General features: G+C 38.8%; 1 protein-coding gene across 1 annotated transcript in view; it reads right to left on the reverse strand.

The window, feature by feature from the left end:
- Positions 1-12,215, reverse strand: part of SMARCA2 (SWI/SNF related, matrix associated, actin dependent regulator of chromatin, subfamily a, member 2) — a 240,963-nt gene that overhangs the window by 117,300 nt on the left and 111,448 nt on the right. Inside the window, 3 exon segments of the mRNA XM_049774259.1 lie at positions 2,509-2,555; positions 7,836-7,922; positions 9,080-9,187. Of these exon segments, the coding sequence (XP_049630216.1) occupies positions 2,509-2,555; positions 7,836-7,922; positions 9,080-9,187 (242 nt within the window).

Raw genomic sequence — 12,215 nt, forward strand, 5'->3', positions numbered from 1 at the left:
AAATGTGAATAGATAGGAGAAAGGTGTTTTAAGACTTAAAAAAGAAAATGTCTTAGATCTAGACCTTTAGGAAAAAAATATCTGTCAATCTATGATTTGGGGGCAAGGAGGAGGAAAGAGGATGACATACCCAAGAGGGCTCTAACTCACTAAATGCTTTAGTTCTGGGCAGAATAGGAAGTCACTGGTGAGTTTTAAGCGTAAGAGTGATCTGTTAGAAGATCAATAAACTTTTTACTCTTTTTAAATATTTTCCTTTCCCATCACTTTATTACTGCTTTTGGGTGTGTGGGGGTCACTCTTTTTGTGGTGGTCAGGGGTCTTGAACTTATTACTGTTCACACGAACACTTGGCTATTATGTATTATGGGCTGCACTTGCAGCATCAGGCAAGATAACAGTAGTGCCAGAGATTGCAATCTGTGATGTGGAATGATGCATGGAAAGAACTCTCAGCCTCACACATTCAAGGTAAATGCTCTGTCATTAGATCACATCCCTGGAAAGAACTTTGAAAAGATCATCCTCTAGGGGACTGGAGAAATAGCAGTGAGTAGGGCACCTCCCTCACATACATCTGACCCAGGTTCAAGACCCAGCATCCCATATGTTCCCAAACACCATCTTCCCAACACCCCCCCAGCAAAGATCCCTGAATGCAGTATCAGGGATAAATTCTGAGAACTACTGGGTATGACACCAAATCAACCCACCTCCCAAATAAAGTTTAAGAGTAGTATGGGTACTACCATTGGATGGAGAACAGTGGATCATGGGTTAAAGTTTTATCTCCTCCATAATAAATTACATTTACTTTTATCAAAAGAGTTGTGTTATATTAAATATTAATTTTATGGTGAATCTAATGATGCATTTATTTACAGTTGTGCTTTTCAGTTCCCTATTACGTTATGGAGGGTTAGGCAGAGTCATAAAGCTCCCTAACCCCTGTCCTCATCAATGTAAAGGGAATAACCAGGCACTTGAGAAAATAGGAGTTGATTTTTATATACAATTGTCAAATGTGAACTGGTACCAATTTTTCTTGGGTCTGTTTACAAGAGGGGACCAGTTACGTTAACATTCTGGGGGGGCAAAGGAGAGAGATAAGGGGTACATGCTGGGAACAGGGGTGGTGGGAGGACAACACTGGTGGTGGGAATGCCCCGAACTCATTGTTACTATGTAACTTAAATATTACCATGAAAGATTTGTAATTCGCATTGGTCACAATAAAATTTATTTTAAAAAATTGTAAAAAATATTAATTTGGGGCCGGAGAGATAGTGTGGAGATAGGCCATTTGCCTTGCATGCAGAAGGACCGTGGTTCGAATCCTGGCATCCCATATGGTCCCTCAGGCCTGCCAGGAACAATTTTGAGCCTAGAGCCAGGAGTAACCCCTGAGCGCTGCTGGGTCTGACCCCAAAACCAAAACAAAACAAAACAAAAAAAATATATATATATATATTAATTTTAGGGTTGATAATATTTGGAAAACTTGTCATGGTACATGTAGTTACATTCAAAATATGGGGCCAGAGAGATAGTACAGTGGGCAGGGTGTTTGCTTTAAATGAGACCCTCCTAAATTCAACCCCTGGCATCCTATATGGTCCCAGGAGTCAGTAACTCCTGAGCACTGCTGAGTGTAGCCCAAAAACAAACAAACAAAATTAAAAAGTACGTATTATTGGGCAGATAATTTGTCAAAGTAATTTTTACTGCTTTTCGGCTCCAAGAGCCTTGTGTCCATCCAGATATTACATTATTTTTTGGTGCAAAGAGAGACTTTCAATAAGTCTAATTTTTGGAGCTGGATCTGTAGTGCAATTGGTAAGGCATCAGCCTTGCTCACGCTAGTCTAGGATGGACCGTGGTTCCATTCTCTGGCGTCCCATATGGTCCCCCAAATCAGAAGCAATTTCTGAGCACATAACCAGGAGTAATTCCTGAGCATCACCCGGTATGGCCCAAAAACAAACAAACAAAAAAAAGTGTCATTTTCTACTGTTTCAAGGTATGATTCTCTTCCAGGCTCACTGCTAATGAAAGAAGGAAGACTTTTTATGGAGACTATACAAATGACTGTGAAACCATGCATATTCATAGCAAATTAAACACTTTCTCTTTTGTACATTAATGCTAAATATCAACTTCAAATTTAATAAGATAAATTAACTTTGAGCTCAAACTACAGTATTGGCTTTAAGTAGCAACCCTTTGAGGCTTCGACAATATTTTCAGAAAACTGGCACACTATTAAGGCTATTAAATGAGATCTATGTCCTTTGAATGGCCACTTGCTCCAGGCGTGTGGTAATTTATGCCAATGAAGTGAAAGAGAATGCAGTTATCCTTTGGCTAACAACTTCTATAACCTCTGCAGAGAAGGGGAAGCCTGAGGTTGGGAGGAAGTATTTGCATGACAACTCTGCCCTGCTGAGAGAAAAGTGTAGGTGTATGAACAATAAATGAGATTTTGGAAGAAAAAAAATTAAGATTTACCCATTGATGACTCCATTTGAATAACCCAGGTGTTCAGCAAAGGATTCCTAAAAAAAGACAGATAAGGAAATTATTATTTTTAAATAATAGTGTTTGACCTTAGTATTTTCTCTTTCAGTGAGGTCAATCTATTGCTTTCTGGAGTATGGTTAAACAAAATGATAAGGAAGGAAATATAGGCTGTTGATAAATGCAGGCTTCTTTGAATTCAGATTTATTCTTTGAGAAATGAGACTAAGTTCTTCAGAGTCTTGAGACTAAGTTACTGACATGACAGGGTTAGTGCACGCTGATTTAGTATTTCTTTGGTGGAGGGAGGGTCATACCTGAAATTTCTTAAGGATTTCTCCTTACTTTACACTCATTGATTAGTCTTGGCTGGCTTGGAGAATCATTTGGATGCCAGTGATTGAGCCTAGGTAGCCACAGCAAAACAAATGCCTTATCCACTATACTATTGCTCCCTTAATGCATGCTGATTTCCGACAGTGACAGATACCAACTGGGTCAGGGTTGAATGAGGCAGGCACAGGGGAATCCAGTAACAATGAAAGTGTTTAGCCCAGGAGAACAGAAGATAACATCAAGCACCTTTCTCAATATTTTAGAGACCATGGTTTCTTTTGACCTTGTTGCCTTCAGGAGGCCTTCCTGTCTAAGCAGTTGCCCCTTAGTCTTGTTATGTTGCCTTTGATTTATATATATATAAATATATATATATATAATATATATAAATAATATATAAATAAATATATATATATATATTTATCTGTGTCCTCTTTGTACTATCCTGAGGACTCATAGGACATCATATAGTTCTCCTCTGAGAATTGCTAGAGGATGAGTTTAGTGTAAGCAAATCAAGATTAAAACATACACAGAGGGGCTGGAATAATAACACAATGGTAGGGCGTTTGCCTTGCATGCAGCCAACCTGGGATGGACCAAGGTTTGGATCCTGGCATCTCATATGGTCCCCTGAGCCTGCCAGGAGTGGTTTCTGAGTGAAGAGCCAGGAGTAACCTGAGTTCTGCCTTGTGTGGCCCCAAAACAAAGCAAAGCAAAACAAACAATAAAATGTACACATAAATATATGATAGACATATTTAATAGTGAAAAGTAATGATGAGTAAAGGTTACCCTATGATTCTTTACTTAGTAAAGCCCTAATATCCCTTCCTCTGTGACAAAGAAGACCCTCCACTGTATCCTATTAATCTAGTGGTCAGCTTCCACTCTGAAAGGAGAAAACTTGGTCGTCCTGATTTCCTTCCATACTGACTGTGAAGGAACAACACAGGCTGTTCTCCATGTCATGCTCCCTTTCTGAAGAGATAAACAGAAGGCCATCTGTAAGGAGAGAGCCTATTAAACCTTCACAGTAGCCACTAGCTTTCCTCTTTTTCAGCTTTCCATGCTCCCCCAGTCATTGAGGCATTCCTTCTGATAGGACCAGCCATTTGGGCAATTCTCTCAACTATGTTTATCATTCATGTTGGGCCCCACTCCTCCAGAATGCTGACCTGATAGTCAAGTTAATGCCATGGAAAATTGCCAGATACCTCCCTTCTCTCTATAAGAACCTCATATGCTCTCTCTAAATGGGGAGGGGAGGGAGAGCGAGCACAATATCCTAAAGTCCCATTGGCTCTGTAAGCAAAGTTGTATAGTCAGAGAGCTGGGCTGTATCAGTAGACTGTGATCACATGAGGTGTTTTTCAAAATTACTTTTGAATTTTGCTGCTTTATAGTTAGAGAGATAGTATAGCAGGTAAGGTGCTTGCCTAGCATGTGACCAACCCAAGTTCAATCCCCACCATCTCATATGAAACTCACCAGGAGTGATCTTTGAAAGCAGAAACAGAAGAAAGCTCTGAGCACCACTGGGCGTGGCTCGATCCTGTGCCCCTTAATGTTTTCATATTTTGGTTTTAAGGCTCCAGAAGACAGAATACCCAACTGAGCAGATTAGGATTTTGTTCAAATTTAGCACTAACATACAAAGATAGAGGAAAAATGCGTATACCACCTCTGATCCAGAGCTATAGATATCATTTTTAGGAATAAGCTTCTTAAAGGTTTTTATATTTTAAAAAAAACTTGAAAGTAAGAAACATGAAAGATAATATAGAGGTCAGGGACACTTAATTCATGCAAAGAATTCTGGTTCAATAGCTGCCACTGCATGTCCCCTATGCAGGTATTGCTCTGGAGGTCTCTAACTACCAGCAGGGTGCCCAAGAGAGATTGACTGCCAGTGCTGGAGTGGTCCTGGTTTCCCTGAGCCCCTCAGAGTTCATTCTGGCCTAGTTAGCAGAATATCCACTAGGAATTGCCCTTGGATCCCACAAACCCTGCTTGAGAGAGCCCTAGCTCCCCCACCCCTCAAAAAAGTCCTACAAATGTAACTGTTTTACTATTTCATCATAATGTAGGCTGTAGAGGGCATATTATATAAAATTAGCTTTTCTACAACCTACCCAGCCTTCACAGGCACATCTTTCTTCTTCCTGACATGGCAGCCCAAATTTCAATGTTGATTTTTTATTTTTTGTTTTTTTTTTTTGTTTTTTTTTTGGGCCCCACCCAGCAATGCTCAGGGGTTACTCCTGGTTCTGCACTCAAAAATTATATCTAGCCAAAAAAAATTCCTGGCAGGCTAAGGGGACCATATGGGATGCCAGGAATTGAGCCCAGAAGATTTGTCCCAAGTTGGTGGCATGCAAAAGCGCCCTACTATTGTATTATTGCTCTGGCCCCCAACGTTGATTTTTATAAGACAATCAGAAGTATGGTGGACACTTCATTTTTATAATACTGAATCTTTATACCCTTGTCTGTATTAGGGCATATTTTTAAGTTGTTGCAGGGCACTTGGTCACACCAGGCAGTGCGCAGGGTTTATGCCTGACAAACTTAAGAACACAATGCTTTACTTCTTCCCAGTTTCCTACACACATACCCCTTTTTTTGGATGGGGAAGACACTTGGCAATGCTCTGGACACACTTCTAGCTCTGTACTGAGGATTAACTCCTGGTGACCTCAGGTAACCATATGGAATGCTGGGGATCAAACTTGGGTCACATGCAATGCAAGTGCCCTACTTGCTGCTATCTCTTCAGCCCCAGTTTTACTCCTTTATTTTAAAGATCTGATGCATGGAGTACCCAGGGCTGTGAGGCTTGTGTGGCTTACATCAGGTTTCTAGTCTACAGCTGTCTGGGGTCAGGACTTACTACTGCACATTGAATTCTCCTTCCGAGTTATGTGTAAAGCACAGAAGTTTGTTACTGACATGGTTTTTAGTGTCACTTCTGATATATTTTTACAGAATCCTAGAACTTTTCAGTTAGAAGATGCCCCATGTCTGCACTAGAAGACAATGGCAGTAACAGAAGTCTTCCTACTCAAAAATAGGGAGAGTACAGAGAACTATTAGCTAGCAATGTCATTACCAAAATTAAGGGGAAAACACCTTCATAGTAAAGATTAAGCAGTTCAACTTGTCCGTTTTGTTTGTTTGTTTTTGGGTGACACTTAGCTTACTCCTGGTTCTGTGCTCAGGGGTCATTTCTGATGAGGCATAAAAGACCATATGTGATTTTGGGAATAGAAATAGGTTCCACTGGATGCAAGGCAAGTACTTTCCCTAGTATATTAGGTCTCTGGCCCAGTAAGTTTTTTGGGATCATTAGGTATAAATTTCTCATCAGTTTTGCAGGGAGAGAAATGGGTTCAGTCACTAGAGTCCTACAGGGACAGAGTAGGAACTATGCCAGCACACCAGAATCCTGGGTTTCTAGAACCTTGGGCATGCCAGTGCCAGGAAAAAATGGAAACCACAATTGTGGCACCTATTCCTTCCTGCTCAGGTCAATTGCTCTGACATAGGTGAAACTTTGTCAATTTAGGAAACTTATTCTAAGTAATGATCAGGTCAGAAATTGTCTTTTCTTCTAAAAATAGCTTTGTAAGGCCCAGAGCACCAGAATAAAAGCCCACATTTATATTGGTGTCATAGAATGCAGAAAGAAAAATACATATCTAAGTAGCAGACTAAAATTTCTGTTTTTCACAAAAATATTTCAGAACATCTTTATCCTCAATGGCATTAATATACTATTTTAATATTTTTACAGCATCCTTCTGAGGAAACTGGATGCACTTATCATTATCTTCAATTTCAGAGCTCCTACTGTAGCAAGACAATTCACAGTACTTACCCAAACCCACATAAGGAGCCACAGCTTATAACATTGTCTCACTACTTTAAAGACTGGGTTATAAAATTCCAGATGCTCAAGTGCTTGATGCCAATGAGAATTCATAACCAGAAAACTCATTTCATTAGTCAAATGCTTAGGCTAGGTTATTCAACTTCCACACACATTTTCAACCTTGGTTGTGAATGTTGTTGATATAAAAAATTAGCAGGAACTGGAGCGATAGCGTAGTGGTAGGGCATTTGCCTTTCATGCGGCTGACCCAGGACAAGCCTGGGTTTGATCCTTGGTGTTCCATATGGTTCCTCAAGTCAGGAGCTATTTCTGAGCACATAGCCAGGAGTGACCCCTGAGCATCATTGGGTGTGGTAAAGGAAGGAAAGGAAAGGAAAGGAAAGGAAAGGAAAGGAAAGGAAAGGAAAGGAAAGGAAAGGAAAGGAAAGGAAAGGAAAGGAAAGGAAAGGAAAGGAAAGGAAAGGAAAGGAAAGGAAAGGAAAGGAAAGGAAAGGAAAGGAAAGGAAAGGAAAGGAAAGGAAAGGAAAGGAAAGGAAAGGAAGGAATGAAGGAAGGAGGGAAGGAAGGAAGGAAGGAAGGAAGGAAGGAAGGAAGGAAGGAAGGAAGGAAGGAAGGGAAAGGAAGGGGAAGGAAGGGGAAGGAAGGAAGGAGGGAAAGGAAGGGGAAGGAAGGAAGAAAGGGAAAGGAAGGAAGGAAGGAAGGAAGGAAGGAAGGAAGGAAGGAAGAAAGAAAGAAAGAAAAAGGAATGAAGGAAGAAAGAAAGAAAGAAAGAAAGAAAGAAAGAAAGAAAGAAAGAAAGAAAGAAAGAAAGAAAGAAAGAAAGAAAGAAAGAAAGAAAGAAAGAAGAAAGAAAGAAAGAAAGAAAGAAAGAAAGAAGAAAGAAAAAGAAAGAAAGAAAAAGAGAAAAGAAAAAGAAAGAAAGAAAGAAAGAAAGAAGAAAGAAAGAGAAAGAAAAAAGAAGAAAGAAAGAAAGAGAAAGAAAGAAAGAAAAAGAAAGAAAAAAGAAAGAAAAAAGAAGAAGAAAGAAAGAAAGAAAGAAAGAAAGAGAAAAGCAGGGTCATGATGAAAACACAGAAAACAGGCTTACCTCAATGTGCTGAAACATATATGGGTGATTGCAAATTTTTCTCAATTGCATGATAGTGTTCATAAGTGTCTTTGCACCTCCTTTTCCCTAGGATCAAGTGGAGAGTAAAAAATAGAACAAGTTATGAGTTGATCAAATATTTTTAATTTTTTAAAAGTTTCTCTCTGAGACATTATCAAGAGAACTGGGAACTGATGAGGCCAGGAGAGAGGAAAAAGGGAAGAGAAAGAGGATAATGGTGGAGAGATCCTGAAACACTGGTGAAAATATTAGTGCATCCCATTAAAATAATACCTCTATAAAATTTTGTTTAAAAAAAATCATGTTCTATCTCAGGGAACAGATTTGAGTTGGGTTTTGAGACTAAGTAGAGATTTTCCAAAGACAGTGATATATCATTATAAATGATATAAGTCATGATTACTCAGAAAAAATGAGATAAAATAGAATCTTAAGAACATAAAGTCATTGTTTGTAACTCAATAATAATAAAACAAACATGTCATTCAATAATTAAAAAGGTCAGAGTAATAACACAGGGGGTAGGGCATTTGCCTTGCAAGTGGCCAACCTGAATTTAATCCCTGGCATCTCCTGAGCCTGCCAGGATTAACTTCTGAGCACAGAGCCAGGAATAACTCCTGAGTGATACTGTCTTTGGCCTCTAAAAAAATAATCAAAACAAAAAACAAAAACAAACAAAAAATAGTAATTAAAAGGACAATAGCCTTCTAGGAAAAAATATAGTGGTAAGTCCTCTCAGACCACACCTTGTGTGCCAAAACTAATAATACAATGTAATGTAAGATAAATAACATGACAGTACTTTCTGAGTTTGATATTTTGTCTTTCTTTGATTAAAACTCTATGGGGGGGCATTTTTTTAAGTTGATAACTTAATGGCATGATTCTCTTATTCTTCTAGAATTCTGGAGAGAAAGCAGTATGAAACAGAAGCCCCAGGAATAGGAGTGAATTTTAAACTCCCTAAAATGCCATTTTACATTTAGGTGGAATATAGTTCTGTGGAATTGATATGAGCAAAGCTGATTATTTTAGTGATGTGAACATGGTCTTTAGACAGCAATGCAATTGATAATTAAGAGGCTAAGAGACTTCCTTTGGCAGTTCCAGGAGCTAATTTGCCTGAATCAACTGACATTAGCAGGACTGTTTCCCAGGGGATCTTCAATGCTACGGCCATAAGATGGCATAGCTAATTCTGCATCATTGGAGCAATGTACCTTCTTATCTTTCTCAGAACCATCTGTGAGGAGGATCCCTTTGGCTTGCATATGGCGATATAGAATCTTCTGCAGAGCCGACATATCACACTTGATTACATATTCGACCTGATTGGGGGGAAATACAAGAAGTAGATAAGAATAAGAAAGGTGCCTGTTCTAAATCAATCTCTCTCTCTCTCTCTCTCTCTCTCTCTCTCTCTCTCTCTCTCTCTCTCTCTCTCTCCCTCCCCCCCCTCCTTTCTTCCCTCCCCCCTGTTTTGGAGACACACCTGGCAGTGATCAAGGTTTGCTCCTGACTCTATTCAAGGATTACTCCTGGCAGGGTTCAGGGGACCATATATGTTACCAAGTCCAAGTAAAACATGAGTAAGACAAGACCCTGACCCACAGTACCATCTCTCTATCCCTAAAAAGTTGTTGAAACTTGCTGTTGTTGCTACTTCTTGAAACATAACGGTTCTTCTTCTATCCCTTCATGGATTCATGGAGTCAGGTGTGCAAAGGGGATGGTAGAGAAGACTCTAATTATTTCTAAAGCTATCAGGATGACATGAATTAGGGTACTATTTTCTAAAATCTCTTGGCTGAAAGGCTAGAGATAGTACATCAGGTAGAGCACTTGCCTAGTATACAGCTAACCAGGGATTCTATCTCCAGAACCATTTACGGTTCCCTGAGACTGTCAGGAATGAGCCCTGAGTATAAAGCCAGGAGTAACCCCTGAGTTCTACCAGATGTACCAAAACAAAAATGTCATACACAAATAAATAAATTTTTTTTCATATTTGGGGAAGCTATTTGTAAAAATGGTTCATATTCAAATATGCTTAATAGACTTAAGCTTTATTTTAGTATTATTATTTTAGTTGTTGTTCTGCTCCCAAACTACTTTTCATATGAATAAACTGTTTTTAGAAAAAACAATGACTGCCCAACATACTCTGCTTTCTTTTGTGAAATGTTAACTAAATGACCATAGGTGGCTCCCCTTGAACCTAGCACTAAAATTAAATTTATAATAATAGTAAACTGACTATGCTGAATCATTGTAATCTTTGGATTGTGGGCCATATCTGGTAGTCCTCAGAGCTTACTCCTAGCTATATGCTCAGGGATCATTTCTGGAGGTGTTGCGAGAAACATATGCTGTGTTGGGAATTGAACCCAAGTTGGCTGCATGCAAGCCAGTGCTTTGTCTTCCTTGAAATACTATCTCTCCAACTCCTATAATTAACCTTTAAAGAGATGACAGATACTATCTAATAAGGATAACAGATGGAGGGAAGAAATTTATTCATAAGCAGTCACAATGTTATGGTCATTACAAAAGGCAAGATCTCCTGTGCTCCTGTGCTGCTAGTTGAGAGTGTAGCAAAAATCCAATTTAAGACAGTTAAAAGAATTCAAGTGCCCATGGCTCCTCACACACCTGCAATATTTCTAAAGGAGATGCTCCTAATGCATAAAATCTGCTTTGATTATTTCCTATTATTGTTTTTCTTTATTAAAAAAAGTCCCCAGAATACAAATGTGTAATTTTCATAATAAACGTCAGATTAATACCTAGAAATTTGCAGAATGTGATTAAAAGTAAATCAGCAAGCTGCCTAATGTTTACTAAACTGATTAAAAATGATCAGGTTATTTTCAGCTCTGAGGGCCAGGGCAAAGAGGTCACAGATGAAGAGAAGTTGAATATTCATTCAATTGTTGCTTTAGGGAACCTATCAGGTCAGATGAATCCACAATTAATTGTCTTGTGCCATTCACTTTGATGTCCCACATTGAATTAATGTAAGACTGATTCTTTTTTTGGAAAGTTAAACAAAAAGCAAATGACCTACCACAAAGTTATTTAAGTTTTTGACCTTCATAGCTAGAGATGAGAAAAATGAATTTCTACATTTAATAAATAAGGAGACATTTAATTCAGACTGTGCTTTAGATATCTGATCATGTGATTTTTTTCCAAAGTACTTCTATTTTTTAAGAATTGTCAGCTCTCAGTGAGCATTGATCATTGTGAAGAAAATGTTAAACCACTTCAGACAGTAATAAATATAATGACTGAAAAAAAAGGGACTATTTAGAGCTAATATAACCAAGTTTTTTCTATGGATAGCACCTAGTATTTGCCTTCTCATACTGAATAACACCAGAAATCTATGCAAGAAAGCTAGATATAGTGTCCACACTGCATAAATAAAGAATCCGAGTATCTCAATGGTTAAGTGACTTACTTGCTCGATAATGACAGTTACATAATGATATAGTGAGGATTGGAAACTGAATCCACTCTTTAAGCTCCATGTTATGGATGGTCATGGATGCAAGACAGTACTTTGTCTTACTTGAAGTACTAAAACAAATATACTTCCCAGTTCTTCTGTGATGCTGGTCTCCCCACTGGCTGGCTTGGAGATGCCTTACTAAATGGCAAAGAGATGCTCAAGGCTTATTTTTAAATGTGTGAGTATTGGGGAAGCTGTGAAAATAAGGAATTTTGGATACTGATAATAGGAATGTAAACTGGGGTGGTTACTATGGAACACAATATGGAGATGTCTCCAAAAATAAGACTAGTAATTCCATTTGATTGCACTATTCCACTTATGGTATTGACCTGAATACAAAAATACTAAACTGAGGGGCTGGAGCAAGAGTATAGCAGCCATTTTCAGTTCGATCCCTGGCATCCAATATGGTCCCCTGAGCTGGTCAAAAATGATTTCTGAGTGCAGAGTCAGGAGTAACACCTAAGAGCTGCTGGGTGTGGCCCCAAAACAAAGCAGACAAAACACAAAAAATACTTAACTGAAAACATATATACTCTGTGCCTATTGCAGTGTTAGGCAAAATAGCCAAGCCAAGTGACCATTGCTGGATGATTGTATGGATAAAGAAGATGCCTTGTTTATGTACACAATGGAATATTACTCAGATAATTAAAAGGAGCTTTAAAGAAGAAATCTTGCTATTTACAGTGATCAATCTTTTTGCTTGTTTGTTTTTTGGGCCACACCTCACTCTGTTACTCCTCACTCTGTGCTCAAAAATTTCTCCTGGTAGGCTTGGGGAAACCATATGGAATGCTGGGGATCAAATCCAGGTCCATCCCTTCCTTGTTGGCAGC

The sequence above is a fragment of the Suncus etruscus genome, chromosome 1 (genome assembly GCF_024139225.1).
Source record: "Suncus etruscus isolate mSunEtr1 chromosome 1, mSunEtr1.pri.cur, whole genome shotgun sequence".
Taxonomy (NCBI): domain Eukaryota; kingdom Metazoa; phylum Chordata; class Mammalia; order Eulipotyphla; family Soricidae; genus Suncus; species Suncus etruscus.